This window comes from Apus apus, chromosome 13, assembly GCF_020740795.1.
Source record: "Apus apus isolate bApuApu2 chromosome 13, bApuApu2.pri.cur, whole genome shotgun sequence".
In the NCBI taxonomy this organism is placed as follows: Eukaryota; Metazoa; Chordata; class Aves; order Apodiformes; family Apodidae; genus Apus; species Apus apus.
The window spans coordinates 1,472,772-1,495,094 of NC_067294.1; the positions used below are offsets into that span (position 1 = coordinate 1,472,772).

General features: G+C 42.0%; 1 protein-coding gene across 2 annotated transcripts; it reads right to left on the minus strand.

Annotated features, from left to right (window-relative positions):
- Positions 1–1,339: 1,339 nt before the first annotated feature.
- RAD50 (RAD50 double strand break repair protein) lies at positions 1,340–22,208 on the minus strand. 2 transcript variants are annotated; one of them, XM_051631301.1, is made up of 26 exons: positions 22,194–22,208; positions 20,952–21,128; positions 20,465–20,548; positions 20,074–20,225; positions 19,279–19,464; positions 18,923–19,127; positions 18,339–18,467; positions 17,415–17,580; positions 16,423–16,616; positions 15,199–15,405; positions 14,418–14,600; positions 14,058–14,215; positions 13,235–13,410; positions 12,346–12,583; positions 10,926–11,115; positions 10,558–10,684; positions 10,116–10,309; positions 9,713–9,823; positions 9,083–9,175; positions 8,889–9,002; positions 8,151–8,278; positions 7,138–7,362; positions 5,555–5,640; positions 5,003–5,145; positions 2,148–2,281; positions 1,340–1,807 (listed from the first exon to the last, which is right to left on the minus strand). In XM_051631301.1, exons 2-26 carry the CDS (start codon positions 21,078–21,080, stop codon positions 1,621–1,623), a joined length of 3,939 nt encoding a protein of 1,312 aa, XP_051487261.1. In that variant the 5' UTR covers positions 21,081–21,128; positions 22,194–22,208; the 3' UTR covers positions 1,340–1,620. The 2 variants fall into 2 exon arrangements, with proteins under 2 accessions (XP_051487261.1, XP_051487262.1); XM_051631302.1 differs by lacking the exons at positions 5,003–5,145; positions 22,194–22,208 and having other exon boundaries at positions 1,683–1,807; positions 20,952–21,622.
- Between the last annotated feature and the right edge of the window lie 115 nt (positions 22,209–22,323).

The window sequence follows — 22,323 nt, forward strand, 5'->3', positions numbered from 1 at the left end:
TTTTTCTGTTGATTATATCTTTACAAAAATTCCCCTTCAGGAAGTAGTACTCGAGACAGTGAAGTTTCTTGTTTAAAACTGCAAACGTAATGTGTGTTCGTAGCATTTTCCTTCGCCTCCTCTCTCCCCAGCTCAGGGTTTGTTGCTTTTTCAGGGGATTGGAGCAAGCCCAGGGTTGCTAGGAAGTCCCATTCATTTGCTTATCTCTGAGTGGTTTCCCGGTGGCTGGGGCCACCCTGAGGCTGATGACTTGCAGTTTCAGAAAACTCAGGTGGAAACCATCCTTTGAGTGCTCAGCACCTGCTGCTGAGTCCACTCAGAAGGCTGAAGAACATTAAGGATCAGACCTGGGACACTGTTCGGTTTTGTCCTTTCTGGTGTAGATCCAGACCCTCTAGGTGGTGGCAGTGGGATGGTTTAGGGTAAGGGGCCCAGCAGAGCCTGATGTTACTGAAATTAGCTTTTTTTTTTTCACCGTGGTTTAAAGATTCTTCCTCTGAAATTGAGCTCTGCTCATATGCTCCTGCAGAGGCTCAGCCCATCACTGCTGTCTGCAGGGACTGAGAGAGGCCCAAGTCCAGCTTCTGCTTGTGGACATGTACCCAGAGTTCCAGGTTGAAGAGGTGCCCCCTTAAGTGGTTATGAAGAAATAGACACAGACATCTCCTCCTGGGGAGACTGATGTCTTCAGGCACACTGAGGAACCCTTGTCTGAAACCTCAGGAACCTGGGGACCTTTGCAGGCTGCAGTGTTGCCACCCCTGGGGCCTTCAGTCATTCTGAGCAGCAGGTTCCCCAGGCCCTGGGTTCTGCAGGGCCATGGGGTGTTGCTCTGCCAAAAAAGAGCTTCAGGAAGAACCCTGAATGGTGCAGGGAAAGCTCAGCATTCTCACAAATTAATCCTCTGAGGCATTTTTGTATCAGTTTCACAGAACTTGACTGTACCTCATGGAGAACCAGAGTATGACATAACTCTTGTGAATGTCATAATCTCAAAGCAGCAGAGAGGTAGATGACTCTGAGCAATGACAATATGGTTAAAAAATGCTGCTCTCATCCACTCCATCTAGTCAGAGATGAGGCTTCCCTTTCTCCTGTAGAAAACTGTCTTACTTTGTGAACATTCTGCCTTTGACCAGAGTAATGTTACCTGGTAGAGAAAGCAGTACAAGTTCTCTTTGAATCTTGTGCAGACTGGGCAGAGAGCTACAAACATCCTTTGACTGGAGAGACAGAACTCAACCATGAACCTGCCCTCAGGATGGAGAGCAAGCCCCATTCTCTGGCCAGAGCTGCAGCTGTGCCAAAGAACCTGCATCTGCATCTCCTCACCAGGACATACACAAAGAACATCACAACTTTATTTTCACTTGTAAAGAGTAAAATACATCTGAAAGTTAACTGCCTTGTACTCATTAAAATTCTTCCACCTGATGGTGACTCTTAAACCCAGGCACAGAACGATGCAGAAAGAACCAAAGTTTAAAAGTCTAACAGTTTCAGACTCTAGCTAAAATTGATATAAATGTACAGCAGGACATGAGCAGAAGGAACTATATTTTCAGCTGCCTTCATCTGAGCTCTGTCAGCTAAGCCAGTCTATCATCTGTAATTGAAATTCTAATGAACATAGGAGCCCAGGGAGCTGACACTGCATTTCATGATCTCAGAGCACTGGTCAATGTTCTTCTTTATCCTGTAGAATGTTTCCACGTATTCAGAACGGCCCAGAAGTTCAACAAAATCCTCATCATGAGTTATCACCAGAAGCTGAAAGTTACGCTGCTGGGAGCGGCTTTTTATTATCCTACAAAAAGAGAACACTTATGTTCAGCTAAACCACATTCTACTTTTATAGAATGTGAAAACACATAGGACAAAAATACTTAACTACTGGTAATGAATGCTAAACTGTCAAGCAATCTAAAGCAGCTTAGCAACTCTCTTTACCCACACAAAAAAATCCCCAACTATTTAAGAAGTATTTTTCCTTTTCCAGATGAAGAATCTAAAACTACATCTGCATGTTTAATTGCAGATGCCAACGAAGACATGCCAGCTTAAAACATTATTAATTCACTTCTGCTGGCTACTGGTAACACTTGAAAACTCTCCATCTTTAATCTGTCCAAGAAGAGATCACTTACTCCACCAGGGCATGTGCAAGAGACTCGATGTTCTCGCGATCCAGGTTGGTCGTTGGCTCGTCCAGTGCCAAAATGCCACAGTTGAGACAGAATGTTTCTGCTAGAGCCAGACGAATGATGAGAGAAGCAAGAACCTAAGGGGAAAAAGAATACCCAAACACCACCTAAGTCTCACTCTCTGAAGTGTTTCTAGAGGAACTAAGTGTAACATGGTGTTTATCATGCCCTCACAAACTGACTGAAGTTTACATAACCACGTGCTGGTGGTTGACAAAATGTCAATTACTAATGTCACAGAAAAAAACCCACACTAAAACTTCAAGTCTGAATATCAGTTCTACAAAGCACTGTTGGGAAAACACAATGAGAAGTCAAATAATCAAAATTCAGGAGATACTAGAAGTAAGGGTTCCAACCCGGGGTGATTCCCCTCCCCTCTGCACTCCCCTCCACTCCAGCCCCCAGATTTCTACACGCAGCACGGAGGCCGTGACTGAGCTCCTGCCACCTCACTGCAACTGAAGGCAGCAGATTTCCCACCTTATGAGTTAGTTTTATATCAATGTGCCTGATCATAGTATTATTAGATCTCCTGAACTAGTGAAAATCAGAGAACACATGATGGAAATTGTGCTGCCAGAAATACTTTCCAACTATCACGACTGCTGGCAACACAGCTCACGATCAAAGAATTCTCAGAATGTAAGTTAAGAAACTACGAACAAGTTTCACTCTCATTTACATCGGGCTCTAACGTAACGTCCCAGACTACACCTTAGAAGAGGACACAACTTTTGCCTATACTGCTGTTTTATAAGGTTTGGATTTCCCCCAGAATTAGTATGGAATTTTCAAAACATTTACACTTAGGTGGGAATTAATCTGACAGTATTTTTTCATATTCAAGCAACAATACAGGATTCATCCCCTCATGAAATATCCTTTCATGATTCTGTTCATCTAAGCACTTAAAAATATCGTGTATCATTTTGTTCCATTCCTTGATTTCATTTTTTTTACCAGTCTCTACCATCTGCTCCTGGAAGAGGCCTGGCTGCCAGTGGAACTCTGCTGCAGTGAGCAACACAGTGGGAATTTCTACTCTGGAGGCAAGGAAGTTGCAGGTTGTTACTTCAGATAATGTTGATTCTTCCTCAACAGAGAGATCTGTGTGTGCTGCCATCACAGCCCCCTCACCTACTGCAGAGGGAAGGGGGGCAGAAAGCTCCAGCAGAGGAGGAAGGAGAAGGCATCTCCTCACACAGCTGTAGTGTCCTCAGGCTGGATTGTCACTGGCACCTTGCACAGAGACCCTTAAGTGTCTGGGAGAGCTCTGCAGGGCTTCTATTTACAGACCACCAAGTATCCCAGCAAGGAAGAAATAAGAGGAGCCCTGGCTGCATTTTTGTCTCTTTCTACTAAATCTGCATTTAGCAAGGTCACTTGTTCTGGTGGAAACGTTTCACTGAATCATCATGGGTGGAAAGGACCTCTCAGATCACCGAGTCCAACCATCAACACACACACACACAAATCAAACAAACAAAACCAACCACACACACTCTACCAAAAAACACCCACGAAAACCCCCTACAACCCTCAGCTACTAGAGATTGCTCTGAAGTGCCACATCTACATGTTTCTTGAATACCTCCAGGGATGGTGACTCAACCACCTCCCTTTGCTCTTTCAGTATAGAAATTCTTTCTAATACCAAATCTAAACCTCTCCTGCCACAACTTCAGGTAATTTCCTCTGGTCCTGTTATTACTCACTTGGGAGAAGAGACCAACACACACCTCACTACATCCCTTTCAGGCAGTTGTAGAGGACAATGAGGTCTCCCTTCAGTCTCCTCCAAACTAAACATCTCCAGTTCCCTCAGCCACTCCTCATATGACTTGTTCTCCAGACCCTTCCCCAGCTTGGTCTCTCCTCTGGACACGCTCCAGCCCCTCCATGTCCTTACAGTGAGTGGCCCAGAACTGCACCCAGTGCTGGAGGTGCAGCCTCACCAGTGGCCAGCACAGGGCACCATCACCTCCCTGCTCTTGCTGGCCAGACATCTAAGGAAGCAGCAGTTTCCTGCTGTAGCACTGTAGGTAGCTTTGGCTGCCCAGGCTGCATAACCAATATGCCAGGTGTCAAATGGCTACAGGTATTATGTTTAACATACCTCAGCTCTTCAAACAAAAATAAATCAGTACAGATGGTGATTTTGGAGGTGGAGGAACAAGACTGGTTCTTTTCTCTTGCTGAGGAACATTTTAGATGCTCTGTCATAACATGTCAGCTGGAAACAAAACCTCCCAAGCCCCAACACGTGAAAGAGGAGTGATGAACTGTGATCAACCCCTGGTTGAGGCAGGTGAGAGCTCAGGCCCTGTGGCCAGTGGGAATTATTCTGGTACTGAGACCACTGAATAGCCAGAGGGCAGAGCCCACAGCTGGCAGCCAGGGCTGAAGCCCAGCTGGAGAAACACAGGGCAGAGGCAGATGCAGTTCTGAAAAGAAGACCAAGGGCCAGCCCTCAGGGAGGAAAAAATATGGGAGGAAGGCAACAGACCTAAAGCTGTGGGAACCTTAGTGGTCACTAGTGAGAGAGACTGCACTTGAGGAGAGGGAAGCTGAAGCCTTCACTCCTGCAGGGATTCAGACCACTCCCCAGCTACACCACCACACAGGTTCAGATGTTGAGACTCATGTATTGCATACTCTCAGGGAAACCCAGCTACAGAGAAGGGAAGCTGTGCACTTTGTGTATTAGAGTTGGAGCCACCTGTTCAGGGTCACCTCAGGGCAGTGCTCTCCCACATTCACCTCAGACTTCACTACATGCTCAAACAGGGTGTTACCTTCTGCCCAGCACTGCATCTCCCTCGCATGTCCAGTGCTGTGTCCCCCTTGATCATGACTACTCTGTAATTGTAACTTCTTCTTTTATCAGAGGCTGAGACATTCTCATCTGCATCTGAACGGATTTCTATATATTCAATATCTGAAAATTAGAAGGAGAGGGTTTTTACATTATCAAAAACCTTTGAAAATATCATAGGATTAAACAGAGCTGAGAGGCAGGATATGCAGAAACCATCAAAAATGTTCTTCAGGACTTCCACTCATAGATATATCTTTGAAATGATGTTTTTCAAAACTGAGGGAATGAACTCATGCAGTTCCCCTGTCTCAAGGAAATCAGAGCTTTGGAAATCAGGTAAAATTACCTCTATTGATCCTACATAATGTGCAGTAAAAGAGACTACAGTGGTGGCCAAGAGGTGTAGCCTTTAGAACAGAGTCAACTCTGTTCAGATCCTGGATGTTCAATACTTTGAACAAACACTTTTCAGTGACCAGTGCCCAGTACCAAATGTTACCTATGGGCAAAACTACCCAGAATTACAAACCTTGTCCTCTGTAGGTACTTCGCCAAAGGTCACGAATGATTTTATTGATTTCTTCCATCTTCATGCTGTGAAATGTCATTATTGCTCTAAAGAACAACAACAAAAAGTGCAAATTGTTACAGGTGCAGCCATGGACTGCTATGGACTACAGAAGCTTTAAGGCAGGCAGCAGCTCCCCTTCCATGCCCTAAATACTTTAACTAAAAATGTAGCAAGTACTAGATTGTTGCAGAAGTATCTGAAGATTAAACACTCTGTTGTGTAATTCTGCTCTCAGAAACAGCTCCGCCTCAAGAGGTAGCAGACTAGTGAAGACAGGGAGACTTGTAGTCAGTCACTCCATGGAGAGCACCTTTACTTGGCTTGTTAAGAGATCTGTAATTTCTGGCAGGCGCGTTTTCACACTGACACTAGAAGATGAATCTCATGTGAAGTCCAACATAAAAGTAGTGTAACTCATTGGAACAGTCCCCAGCAGAGCACATAACTGGGCCTCAGGAGGAAAGGAGAGCCTGTCAAGTTTTCTCAGAGCAGAGAATGGAGGAAAGGAGAGCCTGTCAAGTTTTCTCAGAGCAGAGAATTCTGTATTGGAATTTAATTTATAACTACCCAAGTAGACATAATAACTAGAGCCACCGGCACTAAGTTTCAATTTAATTTTCCTGGTTAATTAATAAATGATTCCTTATGAAAGCATTCAGGAAAGGACATTTCTAACTTGCCTTCCATAGCAAAAATGCTCTGTAATGAAATAAATGCTTGCTGAGTTTATGCCACTGTCTTCTTTCTAAAAACGGTGGAAATAAATTACTCTTCTGAAATGGACTTTTACCTATAGTTTTCCTATCTCCCCTCTTACAGGAATTTTTTCCACCTGTTCTGGGGAATCCTGGAGTACCAACTCTAACAGGGTCTGTTAAGTCTGAGCAAAGAAGAAAGTCTTTTCAGCTACTGACACAATTAAACTAAAGAATGCATTCCTCATCAATACTTATCACAAGCCTCTAAATATTAAGTCGATAAAGATCAGTTGATAGCACAGTGTTGGTTTTCCCATCTACAGATGCAGGTTTCAATCTCTGGCCATTAGAGATAACGTTTCTCTCACTGATTTTTCAGCTGATTACCAATAAGTGATGCTTATCAATGCTTCTTGAAATGACAAGACTGATTTCCTGCTTTGCCTTAAATAGAAACAATAGATGATTCGATACTACACAAAAAGCTTCTGAATTCTAAAAAGGAAAATTCTTGGAGTGCATTTCCATTTAAGCTGAAAGGGAAGAACTATACATGCTCTGAGCAATTTAAATCTTCCAAAATATATTTTGGATGAGTTTACATTCTAATATTAAACATATTTATTATATCATTAAAACTGCTTAAAATGGGGTTCCTCTATATCACTGTGTTTAATAACCGCTTAGATCTGTCTTCTCAACTTGAAAGTTCCCATCCATTCAGCATGACACTGTATCCTCAGCCTCTTCTCTGCTCCCCTTTCCAGCAGCTTTTGCGCCGAGGTGATCCATAATAATAAAGCCTAAAACATTTCAGAATTACCCTCACACAACAGTACTTACTTATCAAGAGCCTTGTAATAAAGGTCCAGATCTTTGTTTGCCAGCTCTGTCGTTCTCATGACAATCATCATCTCCCTGTACTTCTCCTCTGCATCTTTGAACTGTGACTCTCGAAGCTCCTTTTTAAACCGGAGAATCTCTTCCTCAAACCCTCGTTGTCGGCCAAGTGCAACATGATGGTTTCTTTTCAGAGATTCTATTTGCTCCTCTAAATGCTTTTTTTCACTGTGAAACCATAATTGACACACGTCTTTTGTATTTAGTATCTCACAGATTTAAAATCAGCTTGTGTTAGACACCAACTCATTGTATTGTATCTACAAAGTCAGTTAAAATAGCACTAAATGTCACAGAAATTAGTGACATTATTGGAATGAAAATATTTTAAAGTGTGTTAAAACCACATTCAAATCACTATTCGGAGTGGGAGAGGCAAGTTATCAAACTCAAATGCCAAAGTACTAGATGCAGAAACACAGAAAATAATTCATTTCATAGATGGAATTGAATTAGCACACTGAGCAAAATAAGATTAATTAATTGGGTAACCTCTAGGAAGCTGAATAATGGTTCACACAAGAATTAGTACAGGGCTAATTTCTTTTCAAAAGTGTGTATTATCTGAGCAATGAATATTAAACTACTGAAATAAACATAATACTTGCTGCTGAGACCTAAGTGAGCAGACTGAAAACGAAAACTAAATATTCTTATCCAGAGACTTACATTATTTTTTAAACGTGGATTTACCAGTGGAAGTCACTAAAGAAATTGGAGTAGAGTGGAACAGGTACATGCACACAAGCACAGAGATGTGCACCATCTACTTTCACTGGGTCATTTCTGTTGTTCTCATGGGGATATTTTGCAAGGATGAGTTGGAAAGAGGAAAATATCTACATGGATGGGGAGAAAGGTGGGCCGGGAAGCACCCTAAAACACAGCCAAGGTGACATTCAGATGCTCAGTGAAATCCTGTGCAAAGCACACTGCTCTGTTCTGAAGATGCTTACTTTTTCATTTGTGGAACTTTCATCTCTCCCATTTCCTTCATGAAGTGTTTGATTTTGTCTTCAACTCCTTTCAGCTCTTCGTTCCGCTGTCTCAGAGTCAGGTTGTCCTGTAGCCACCTCTCCTGTACCTGTCTCCACAGAGAGCAAGAACTTGTACCAGGTTTCAGTGAATTGCTACACTATTTACTGCCACAGGCAGTGAATCTGTGTGCAAATATTAATCCATGTTTCAAACTGGGCAACTAATTTAGGATGAGATTTAACAAAGTTCCCATCTCACCTTTACAAGTTCTAGAGAGGAAGAAGTGGGGCAGACTGGGGAGAAGTGACCCTTCCTTTAAGGAATGTAACCAGCATTGGAAATAGATACACAAAGATTTGAAGTACATGACAAGAACCTGAAGTAAACAAACAACTTTTGGTAGCTGCAACATGGTACCTTACTTCAGAAGGCAGGTATTCCCCACACTTTTGAAAATGCTGGCTACTGTCCCAACAGACTTGGCCTTTTAGAAACACCACAAACTGAGGGTCAGAGACAAACGCTTTTTAAAATCCATCTACTTTTGCACAGTCAAATCTCAAGCCTTTTTTCAGCCTACTGCATGTGTAACAGCTATTCTGATTAAGTAAACCAGGAGGAGACAAACTCTGCACCACCACAGACCTGGGCAGATTTAAACCAAACCCAGAAATTGTTTCAAGTAAGTAGACTTTACTGTGAAACAACATACCTACCTTTTGGGTGTCGATGTCTTGTCGAATCATTTCCATCTCTTTACTTATCTTCTCCTTCTGTCTCTCACAGGCAGCTAATTGAGAATTCACTTCATCAAGTTCAGACTCCTTTTGCTAAAGAAATAAAATGACATACAACTTAAACACATGAGTGCTTTTAATGTCAACTTTTTATTGACTGGTTTTTAGGTTACCTTTTTATACTCTTCTTTTCCTTGTTGAATGTAGTTTTCGATTTCTTTCACATACTTGTTTATATCTTTAACTTTCTCTTTTATGCCATTTATCTGCAGGGAAAATATTTCCAATGAAATGCAGTTGTATGTCCAAGAACTGATACACTCTGTATCAAAAATCAGGCACCAGATAACACTGTTGTTTAAAGTACAATTCCTTTTCATAACTGCCTTTAATTGACTAGTAAAGCCTTCAGCTTTTGAAACCCAGATGCTCCTTATTACCATGAAAATATTTGCCAAAGCAAATGGTACATTTGTGCTTACACCAGAGGGCCACTTCACCTGAGAAGAACAGGTTTGTCTCTTGGCAAGGACAGATGACCATCATCCTGGATAGTTCTCTTAGATCTACTGGGATGGGCTTTTAATTCCCTTGGTCACTAATTGCTTCCCAATGTCCCTAGAAGCCCTTTGAAGGTTAATTACAATCGAGGTCACCTCCTGACTAAGTTCCTTTTTCTCCCTAAAGTTGCACAAGTCTAAAGCATTCCTTTAAAGTCACTGCTGGGAACTCATTCCCATGGCTTCCATCCATGACTGAACATAAACAGTCCCATCTCCCAGCTAGGCCAAAAGCAAACAAACCTTCTCTTGTGTTTCCTTATTATTTGCAGTCTTTTTATTCATTAGATCCTCCTTCTCCTGCTGCAGTTTTTCTAAAGTTGCATCCAAAGGAAATACCTGTTCTTTCGCTTCCTGAAAAGCAGTTGGAGAAAGTCCTCTTTATTTCCTCATTCTGCTGAAGACCAACAATTTTTCAAGTGGTAAAAGAAGTCATGTGGTTACTTTTTTCTTTTTTGGCTAATGTTATGAAAATATGTGTTAATAAAGCTCTGGAAATTCCCCAAGATATCTGATAGCAGAACAGGACAAAGGTTTAAAAACACATCTTACTTGCTAGGATTACAGACAATGTTAAATATAATATGATGGAATTTTTTCCCCAGGACAACAAAGCTAAGGGTTAACAATCAAGAGTATTTCCTACCTTGATCTCCCTGTATAAGGCCTGAACTTCAGTGGTTAATTCCACTGTTTGTTCCTCCAGTTGTTGGCGCCGCTGCATTTTGCTGGAAATCTGAAGTTTCTCTGCTTTGAGCTCATTAACTGCACTTTTCAGCTGCTGGATCTGACTCTGCTGGTCTTGCTTGAGTTTTTGATTTAACTCGATTTTACCAGTAACTGTAGGTGAAAACAAACAGAGTTAAACGGTCAGTCTGATATTAACAACATGTATTGTCTTCCTTATGAAAATTTAACTCTACATTAAAGCTGTTGTTTCATCTCACTAAAAAAAAACAACCCACAAACTTAGAATACTGTCATTTCAGAATGTAAAATAAGGAAATTAAAGTTTAATACTTTAATGGAAGCAAGTTTAGAACATTATTTTCAATATAAAAATGAAATAACATTTTCGAATGACCTACCTGTATCCCACAAGTGTTTTTTCTCCTGTTTTTCTTGGCTTACTTGCAGAACAGTTCTAGCCAAATCAACCCCCAGCAACTTTGCCTCCTGCTGAGCAATTTTTCGTTCATCATCCCTAATATCAGCCTGAAATTATGAGGAAAAGTACTATAATTATTGCATTAGTGTTTAACAATGTATCAGTACATAAACCCCAAAGTTTTACTAGTACCAAGATCACCTATGGTATTCTGTCTTCTAAAGTATTTTTACTTTGCTTGAAAAGACTCAAGACCTCTAAGTTTTGTCAGACTACTGAATAACCACATATTTAAATTCTAGCAAGTGAGTATCATTTTAGATATTAAAAGAAATTCCCAAAGCATACCTGGTATCTCTCCATTAGTGTTACATCCTGTAAACATGCCTTGGCACCTTTCTCCTCAGATAAAGCTGTCTGCAAGAGGGATTCCTGTTCTTCTATCTCACTCTTCAGGGCTGTTAATTCCCTGTTGGCACTCTGTATCTTGTTCCTCAAGTCTGGGATGTCCCTCTCTTGGAGTTCAACTACAGTTTGCCTTAAATAAAACACAAATCCGTACAATTTCCATTGTCAAAAACAGCAGCACAAATGTAAGATATTCAAGATCACAAAGTCTATGGTATGATTTAATAATGGAAGGCTAAATTTACCCCAAGTCATCTTGCTCACATTCAATGAGGCTGATGTTACACACCCAGCTAAGGTGACATGTCCCTCATTTAAGACACATGAGATGGAAGAAAGTAGGAAACAAAATCTCTTGGTTTTTAACTTAGTGCTCCTGAGAGGGTCTAAACCCAGTGTGCAAGAGTGCCCTCTTGTGAAGGAAAGGTCTACCCTCCTAACTTTTTTATTCTCCAAATTCTCAGAACAGTCTGTAAATTTCTTGAGACTGGAGCCTCTTCACCTACTGCCAGGAAACCTGCACACTCTTATTTGAAATGCTTTTCATATGCTAAGAAAGAAACAACAAACAGGACAAAAACTCTTTAGGGCTAGTGATGATTGTTTCTGTTTTGGAGGGAGGCAACAGGAAGAGAAAATGGAAGCAACAACAAAACAGCCTGTCTAGTATTTTCATAGCATCAAAAATGAAGACTAATTCAGCCCAGAAACTGGAAAATACTGTAGGCATCTTTTCTCAATTTGTTAATTAAATAACTAAAATAAATGAATAAATTCAGTCAGATGTAATACAGGTTATCAGAGACAGAGATGCTTTCCCAAACGATGGAACTGCACATGAATGCACCTCAAGGAAACATTAATGGTCTTGAGAATCCACTATAAAATCCAGAGATGTCTTTCCAGAACATCACAATCCATACAAAACTACCAGGAACAAAAACTATTGCTAACGGAGACATAAATCAAGATTATTAAAGAGTGTCAGTTTGGTGCAGCTCCCCTTATGTCTACACAACTTCCATTTCAGCATTTTTAAGGAATATAGTTATGGTGACGTGGTATGAAAACATTTGAGGGACAACAAAAGCAGCCTGTGCATTTTAAATTACAAAGATAAAAACCAAGGAGGGGAACCATGCCTGTACAGTGTAAATAACTGGTAGAAAAGTCAGTATACAACCACTTTTTAAGTTCCAAGAAGTCAAGAACAAATGCTAGCAAAATATTTATCACAAGAAGGAAATTTTTGAATTAATTAACTAGCCCTAAAAGAAAGCTTCCTTGATGTCAGCATAATTTCTAATAATCAAAAAACCAGGAAGGTAAGAGTAAAGCTCACAACAACATGGTACTTTACCTAAGTGGTTTGAGACTCATCATTTCATCCCGTTTTTTCTCTTTTCTTTTAAGCTCAGACTCTGTTGACTTCAGCTTGTCTGGAGCAAGACGCAGCTTAGACTGCAGGTCACTAATTACATCTTGCAGCTCAGCCTCTGTCTGAAAAACCCTCTGACACACGGGACAGCACGACTGGTTCTCCTCTGTCATCTGGGTAATGAACTGGGAATAAACTGCAGTGGCTCCAGCAAGCACAGCTGGGTTAAAAAGAAACACGAGATTTTATGTACAGTGCATAACCAGAAGTAGGTAAAGTATTTATCATAAGTCAGACAAAATTCTAACCCACAAGATCACAAAGACAGGAAACTGGAGCAGCCCTAAGCACCCTGGTCTGGATCCAGTGCTGTCCCTGCCTTCAGCAGGCTGCCCAGAGCATCTCCTGGAGCTCTCACCAACCTAGATTATCCTCTTCTATCGAACCATGCTGATCCCTCTGCAACTAACACCAAAAAAATGAACTTCCTTCAGAAATTACTACTTCTCCCTTGGTAATAGGCCCTGTGAGCCAAACTCACACCCAACAGTTGGTTCTGTACTTGTTCTCATAGCCAGCAGATCAAACCTCTCAGCTTTGATCAGGTCATCATCTACATTTGCCATAAACCAAACCAGATACTTCACTTACAGATAATAAGAGAATTAACTGAAGGAATTACACCACCTGATCCTGCCTAACAGAAATTGTAGTGAAGATAAGGAAAACTTGTTAAATACCAGTCAGATTCAGTACACACCTCCCTTAAGTCAGTTTGTGTGCTGTTTGTCCTGTGCAAGCAGCAGGCTCCCTTGGTGGCTTACACATCAAACAAGCTTTAGAGTGAAAAGCAGAGCTGGACAGAACTTACCTCGCTGCTTTGAGCTCTTCTCAATTTCATCTTGAAGTTTGTTCAGATCACTGTCGAAATCCTGGCTTCCACAAACATCCAGAAGTCTTTCTTCATTAATGGACAACTGCTCTTCTTTCCTCCTGAGCTCAGTGCTGACATAAGTTTTGTGACACTCCACGGATGCCAGTCGTTTGCTGAAACATCAACACACAAACTCCTGTCACAGGAGGTTTCCAGCTCTTTCAAGCAAAACCAAAACCATGGCAAGTTAACCTGAAATTGCTGTTACAGAGCTCTTCACCAGGTCTTCTCTAATGATTATTCAGGAAATCTGTAACATCTTTTTTTTAAAGTAAGTACAGCAAAAAGTGTTTGATTTTAATTCCCCTTCGTTTTCTAGATGCTTAATGATGAGAAACCAATTTCTAAAGACAAAGCCATAGAAAACTTTCTAAATAATAGAATAATTTTTTTTTTCCTCTATTGCAATTATTGCTTAAGAGGTATTCTTGAACCCCTGCAGCTAAGAATGTCAGCATCCTTCTTCTCCTGTTCATACTTCTGAATTACACAACACTGTTATACTTAAAATCTTGGATTGCTTTGTTCTGTGGAAGTCAAGTGTGCTGATGTTTCCTACTCCTTCTAACAAACTGTTCTTCCTAAGGCTGCTCCAGAACAGTAATTTGCTATCTGCTTTCTCTCTTTGATTTTGCAGATACCTCAATGAATAATAATGAATTAAAGTAACAAGTATGTTAAGCATATTACACTTTCCAATAGTTAAATTCATAATTACATAAATACTTAAGGAGACATAACCAATTAAATTAATACCTACTTCAGGCCAGCAAGATTATCCCTTGTCTGATTAATCTTTCTATTTTTACCATGAAGCCAGTCTTCTAGTTGGTTTTTATTTGGGAAGTATCCCATCAGTGATGTCAGTTCATCAGAATGTCTTGATTTTGTTTTTCTGATCTGCTCTTCTTTTTCTGCCTGGGGAAATGAAGTATTTTTAAATTAATTTTTACATTTCTTCAAGATAGTGTCCCTCAATGCATCATGGAGTTAATGGCTTCTATGAAGCCAGCCAGCACCTTTACATACAACTTCATAAACACCTGAAACATACACAGATATGGAAGGGGCTGTGTTAATTTCTTGCCCCTTTCTTATGAGATGATGATAGAAAAATTACTTTGTTTCTCTTCAGCATCTCCATTTGGGTAATTGTCTGGGTATGTAGATTCAGCTGTTCCATCTCTTGATCCAGCTTCCTCAGAGCTTTGTCCAGGTTTATTTTCTCACTCTGCAGAGTTTGTACTTCCAGTTCCAGTGCTTCTACACTGCTGTTCTTTTCAGCCTTCTCCAGCTCATGTTCCTATGCAAAAAAGGAAAGACCAGAACACTTAAATAATTACACAAATCAATAAGGTTCTAACTAAAGGAAACGAGAAAAAAAGCTCTTCAAGCTGCCTGGCAGCATTATCATTGTCATAGAACCATGCAATGGTTTGGTTTGGAAGGGATCTTTAAGATCATCTAGTCCCAACCTCCTGCATGGGCAGGGACACCTCCTACCAGACCAGGTTGCTCCAAGCCCCATCCAACCTGCCCTTCAACACTGCCAGGGATGGGGCAGCCACAGCTTCCCTGGGCAGCCTGGGCCAGGGTCTCACCACCCTCACACTCAAGAATTTCCCCCTCATGTCTCACTTAAATCTTCCCTCTTCCAGTTTTAATCCATTCTCCCTTGTCCTCACTCCAAGGCCTTGTACAAAGTCCCTTCCCAGCTTCCCTTAGATGTTAGAGAAATGACAGGTACAAGACTGATAAAGATACATGCAGAAGGACACAGGCTGTGGTGTTTGTGTGCTGGAGAAAACACGGAAGGTTTTTGTGTTTTTTTGTTTGTTTTATGATAATGCCAAAAGTTTTCACTACAAACTTGTACACATTTTTCAATTCCATTAACTTACTGTCGTGACAATCTCCTGATTCAGCTCCAGAATTCTGTCTGAAAAGCCCTCCAACTGCTGCAATTCATATTTTACATTCTTCAGCTCATCTTGTTTCTTATTTCGGATGTCTGCTTTCAGGTCAATGGTTCGTTCTAATCCTGTTTTCTTGTCTCTTATTTCATCTATCTCCTTTTGTTTCATTGCTTCTTTTCGTTCAAATTCTCTCTGAAAGAAGTCAGCAAACAGATACTCATTTTTCTCACAGGAAAACATTTAGAAACACTTCTTCAGGCTAGCTTGCAAATACTCATCACTGTAATACAAGACATGGAAATACTTAGATAATTAGTCAAAAAATCTCTGCTGAAACATTTCAACAGGAAAATGCAGCTGCATCATCCTGGAAGTGTTCTGGGACAGCATCTCCAGTTTGAAGATGACTTCAACAAAATGTTGCTTATTTTTTAAACGCATTGATTACAGAAGCACAGAACAGAACAATTCTGGTTGGAAAAGACCTTTAAGATCATCCAGTCCAACCATTAACCCAGCTCTACCAAGCTCAGTGTTAAACCATGTCCCTCAGCATCACATCTACTCGTCTTTAAAACACCCTGGGAATGGTGATTTAACCACCTCCCTGGGCAGCCTGTTCCAGTCTTTGATAACCCTTTCAGTGAAGAAGTTTCCTCTAATATCCAATCTAAACCTCCCCTGGTGCAATTACTCAAAAGCTTTCAACTTTTGACAAAGAAAGCCTACAATTATTTCAGCATTTGATATTTCAACATTTTTGGTAGACTATAGACTCAACTAGGAAACAAACATTCCACTACTAAGTGATATAAAAAAGGCAAAAGGAATAGTCAACAATAAATACTTGAATTTTCTTGTAGGAACAGAAACCTGTTTAAAATCTCGAATATCCATTGTGACTGTTCCTCAGACATTTTAGCTTGTCAGTGACCCACCTGCATGAGAGGACTGCTGAGAAAAGCCTCTCTGAAGAACTGCCTCTTTGACAGATGTGGCAATTCGGATCACTAGATGGTTACTCTCAGTTCCAAAACTAATTTCTATGGAAAGATTCAGGCAACCCATTGTTCTAGAACCACAAAAATGGCTTCAGTTTCCCCTCCCCAAAATTATTCTTCTTCCTCCCAGCACCATGAAGACACCTATGGACTCATAACACACTCAAAAGCAGTGCTAGCTACACTGCTAAACCAACAACACTCTCACCATTAAATGGTTTGCAGCTTCTGCATCTCTGTCCTGCCTCTCCTTCAGCAGCCTGTGAAAACTGGTGATGTGCCTTTCATTAAAAGGTGCTCGCTCAAACCCATCAAATTCCAGCTGTGCTGCCAAAGACTGCATTAAGGAATCCCTGGTTGTGATGTGCTCCTGGTGCCGATCTGCTTGCAGCTGGAGGCGACCTCCACAAAAAGAAAATGCAACATAAACACTCAAAGCTTGAGGCAGAACATACATTCAGGACTCAAAAACAGTTGCAACTATTCCCTTAAAGTCTTTGAAACAAAAGTATCTTTAAACAACACAAAACTCCCGAGTAAAAACAAACTTTAGCTTGAGTGTTTGCTATTTCAGGTAACTAAATAAATACATCAAGAATTTCAAAGAAAGCCTCTTAAGCCCAAACATATTTTGTGCAAGCATTGATTCTGTGTCTCGACTGCTACAGTTCACTGAAATTCCCAGAGTCCATCCAAAAAATACACAATATATGCAGGAATGTCTTCCCAAAGCTCTGACTAGTCCCCAGCCCGACCTGAGACATGAAGAGTGTGCCAAACATTCAGCTCTCACATTTTTTCTGGATTCAAACCCACTCATACAATCACATCTGGTTAGTAGATTTTTCATCACCTAAACAAAGTAGAAGCTCAGACAGTGAAAACAACCCTGTGGCAAACTTCTAGACTGATACTGTTCTACACCACCATAAATTGACTATTTTGAATATTTTTATAAAGAATGGTCCATTTAAGAAGAAAGGTACTATCTGTTGTAATTATACCTCAAAACAAGTGGAGAAGAACACTAAGACCTGTCCACCTGTGGGAGTCTCAAACCATACTGTGCAAGGGCCCCAAACTCACACAGATTTTAGGGTTTTTTCAGTTCAAATCCCTTTGATTCCTCTCAGTAGTTCAAGTACACATCTTAATTACCTTTGAAAATAAATACAAAGTTATAGATGAAGTCTAAAATACCTCGTTCAATAAGTAGTTCTGATTTCTCACTGTTAAATCTCTGGCATTCCTTAGTGGCTCTGTCCAATTCACGTTTGCAGTCTGATAATCTCCTTTCCTTCTCCTTCACTATCCTCTGGTGGTTCTCATATCTGTCCCTCAGTTGTTCATCTGTTCCTTGAAAAACCTGTGCACCAAATATAAAAAACCTGACTTTATTCTGGATTCACTACATTTATAAACCAGTTAATGTTGTTGTAAAAAAGCATAGCTTTTACCATAACAGAATTCAAGAAATAAAGAAACACCTCTCATACTGAATTTGGGTACTAAGACATATACTGAGAATAATGAAATAATGAAATATGCTACAAGCAAAACTGGAACAAGAAAATCTCCTTTTCTTATGCTGATAAAAGAATTAATCTAAATTTTTACCATTAAATTATTTCTTTCCATTTGTCAAAATAGTTTTAAATGCCTTGACACAAACACAGCAGAAAACTGACAGTTATTTCATATTTTAAGAGAAAGAAAAAAGCTCCAGGGAGATGAACAATATTAACACCAGGAGACATCCCACACTGGTCAAAACAAGTGCTTGCTGTCATCTCCACACAGGGCAAGGTAGGTATGTTCTAGGTACACCAAACAGGGAACTGTTACCAGTCATGATCACTTTTATGAAGACTTATGTCAGGTTTGCCTTCCTGGCAAGCCAGGCTATGGTGGAGGGAAAAGTCACCAAAAAGCAATTTAGCCCAAATTACACAGGAACCAGAAGAGCTTTATTAAGCCACACTGGCAATATCTGATAATATCACTTGAGCTCTGTGGGCTATGAACATGTTCTTCACCAACATCTAATGCACAATAAAAACCACACTAATTTCACAGACTGATTCCTCAGCAGAAAGGATGGCAGCACAGGATTTAATAGGCAACCTTTTCTATCTTCTGTTGCAAATCTTGATTATCTTTCTCCATCTGCTTCTTCCTGCTCTCCAGTGCTTTCACCTCATTGTCTAACCTCATTACTTTTGTAAGATTCTGTTCAACTGCTTCCAGAGTGCTCTGCAAAGGAGAGAAGGCTTGAAGTAAAATACATAACCAGCTTACAAATCCTATAACCAATTGTTCTATACAATATAGTTAGTCTAAGTATAAAACCTTCAGCTTTTTTTTTTTTTTTTAATAGGGGGGATTAAGTTTTAGTTTAGTTTTTGTTTATAATAGTTGGAGTTACCAGCTGAATTTGAGAAAGAGATTTTTAAACTAAGCTACAAACCCTCAATGCCACTACAAGACTTTCACTATGTTCTCAAACCTCCAACAACTGCTTACAGATTAGACCAGCATCTGCCAGGCTTGCTGAGGTTCTGCTTCAGAGCAGAGGATCAGATGAAACAACATAAAAGTGTAAGATTTTAATAAAGAAGTTTGTCCAGCTTTCACATTTTTCTGTGTTCTTTAGTACTGTTTAGCATGGTTTTCTGTTAAAGTCTTAACAACATTGTCATGCAAATTACCTTTAGAGGATCAAGTTGACTCTCAATTGATTTCACACTCTCCTTAGAAGCAGCCAGCTGAGCCTCTCTGTTGCTAAGATGATCCTGGATTTCCTGTGCCTTTTCCTTATTCTGCTTTAGATACTTCAGTTCTGTCTGACACTCCTTGACTCTCAAGCTTTGTTTCAGCCGTACCTGACGGAGAGTTTCGAGTGCTTTAATATACCTTTAGAAAAGACAAAAGTTCAGGTTCCACTGGCAAGGCAACAATACTGAGGTATGAAATGATGCCTTGGGCATCTGCATCAAAACCTACAGTATTAGAGAAGACATTTCCTTACTTAGTTTTTATTTAATTACAGTAAAGAGAAACAAACCTTGTTGCTGAAAAGATCTCATCGAATTTTTGTTTCAGGGCCTTCCCTTCACTCAGTGGCCAGTTGGATTCTTCTTGGTGGCAGAAAATGACATTGTTAATCACTGATTTGGAAACCCCAAGGGCACTGATCATCTCCCGATCGATCTCTGCACACTTGGAGCTGAGGCTGACCTTCTCACCATGCCTGTGTAGCACAGAGGAAGAAAACCCAGAGAGAAGTCACCAGCTTATTTACTGTAAAAGTACACTGCATTTTTAACAGAATAATTGTAATGTACCAAATAAAAACCTAAGGAGTAACAGTTTTTAATCATATAATCGCCATGTTCAACACATGCAGTTAACACCGTCAGTATTTGTAGTCAAGGCTACTACACATTTTAAATCTATGCAGAACCACTGGAGGGAGCAAAAACAACCTTGATGTAGTTCAATGAATACAGCTTAGATAGTGGAGATTAGAGTTAAACAGGAGTCAACAATGATCTGAAACTGAAAAGGGTACAAAGGGAAGTAAAGCCTACATCCTCCACACGGTGCTACTTTCAAACCACCTCTTTATTAATACCATTTTCAAATAAATGCAAATTAACAGGTATAAACAGTTCTTCAAATAGTGGCTATCAAATGTAGAATTTTTGAACCAGCTCATAAAGTGACGAGCCTACCCAGCTGTAATCTGAGAGCTCTGGCAGCTACTTCAAGGAATGCGTTACGAAATTTTCTCATCTTATACACAAAAATACCCAAACCCATCTTCACGTGGAAGTAAGGAAAAAACCCACAAACTTACTTTGTTCTAGTAATGACACCTTCAAGTGTTTTAAATTCTGTTTTCTTGCCTTTCTGGGTACAGACCATGGATCGCTGGACAGCTACGAGCTCCCCGTTGACATCTCGAAACTGCAACCGGATCTGAGCTCTAACATCTGTTTCATTGGCAACCTTTAGTAGAAACAACAAAAAACAAGAGTAAGGGAAACTCTTCTCAACATCCCAAAGAGTATGTGCCTTCCCAGCTCTGTTCTAACCCACCCCCCAGCTCTCTGTTTTTCCTGAAACATTATGGCCAGCTCACATCTGCCTACAATCTGAGTGTCCCTGTTCTCATCACAACACCAATTGCAGCTAAATATTTGACTTAGGGATAAACACACATTGAATCTAGTCACTATGACTTTTACCTTTGGATCGTGAACAAATGAGTTCCCTTTGGTGCCGGGAGGAAAATCTCCAGTGGATATATATTTAAGACATTCAATGATAGTCTAAGAAAACAGAAAAGTATAAATTTCTAGCAAACAGGAGGGAGGACAGACAAAACCACAGAAACAGCCCAAATATTTACAAAGCAGTTATAAATGCGAGCAGAGAGAAATAACATTTTATTTTTTGAGTATCATGAGATTCTGGTACTTTGCAAAACCAGTTTCTAACAGGATCTGGATGAACTTCCTACGTAAAGTACCAGCCAGTGTTCTACAAAATCCTGGAGTGAAAGCAGCTCTCCAGTAATGCTGAACAACACAATAATTACAGTAAACATCAAGATATTGGTAATACTATCAGTGCCTTTCTGTAGAGATCATAATCCATATTTTGAGGCCTTTCAGAGCTAAAAATCAGTTTTTAGTTTTCAAGTCAAAAATCAAACACAGAGTAAAGCCTCACCGTTTTCCCAGCACCATTTGGCCCCACCAAAATAGTTAACGGATTAAAAAAAGTGATGATTTGTTTGTCTTTATCCTCTACCCCAAAACTCCTCACTCCAAGGATGCTCATCTTCTCAATTTTCGACATTCCTGCAGAAGTTGTCTTCCAAAGCCAGCAGTGCAAACCTTGCAAGTCCTGTAAAATAAAGCCTCATGAAAAATCTGGACTCACAGGACATCGCTGGAAGCTGACACGACACCTGTACGAGCAGAAAACATGATGAACATCTTTAAAGTCGCGGCCAAGACTCCGCAGCTGTGGCTCAAGGAACAGAAGACATGAAGGCAAAACGGATTTGTTTTAAACGGAGAAGCCCGTCAGCCCCAGGTTAGAAGCACCATGCTGCTTATGATTAAATCAGAGCCAAAGGCCAAGCACAAGCCTCGCCGGGCAACAGAAACCTGCTTCGTTCCTCCTCAGCCTCAGGCGCGCGCATCCCCAGCGCCCCAAGGCCGCAGAGCCACCAGGGCTGCTTCCTTTTAAAAACCCGCTGCTGTCCAGCTTCCCGGCTGCCGGTTCCTCACGGAGCTGCCTTCAGGTCCGTGCGGGGCACCCGGGATCGCCCCTGTCGTGCCAGGCGGGGGCACAGGGCCCGCAGAGCCCGCAGAGCCCGCAGAGCCCGCAGAGCCCGCAGAGCCCGCAGGGGCCCGCAGAGCCCGCAGAGCCCGCAGGGGCCCGCAGAGCCCGCAGAGCCCGCAGGGCCCGCAGAGCCCGCAGAGCCCGCAGGGGCCCGCAGAGCCCGCAGAGCCCGCAGAGCCCGCAGCCGCGGGGGCAGCCCGGCCGGGGCAGCCCGGCCCCTGCCGACCGACCGACCGGCGGGGTAAGCCCGGCCCCGGCCCGCCCGGGGAAACCGTGCATTTCCAACACGAACACGCGTCAGTTTCAGGTGTGTTTCCCAGGGCGGCAGGAGCGCTGCTGGCGCCGCCGCTCGCCCCGCAGGGCTCTCCCCACCTCCCCTGCCCCGCGCGGCCCGGCGGGGCCCGCAGGCGGGAAAGCGGCGGGAAGGGGCATTTCCTGCAGAAACCCCGGGGCGCGGGTGGGCAGCGGGACTTCCCCGCCCGCAGCCCCGCGCTGAGGCGGGGCTGGACGTTTTCCAGGGGCTGCGGGGGCGGCTCCCCCTGCCCTGCCCCGCACCGCCCCGCACCGCCGCCCCGCACCGCCCCGCCGCTCCGCACCGCCCCGCACCGCCGCCCCGCTCACCGCCGCTCCCCGGCAGCCTCCGCGGCCGCCGCCACGCCCCGGCAGTGACGGGCCCCGCAGCCGGCGCTGGGGCTGGGCGGGCTCCGTGCTGCCTGGGGTATCGCCCCGTCTCCTTCGCTTCTCCGCTTCT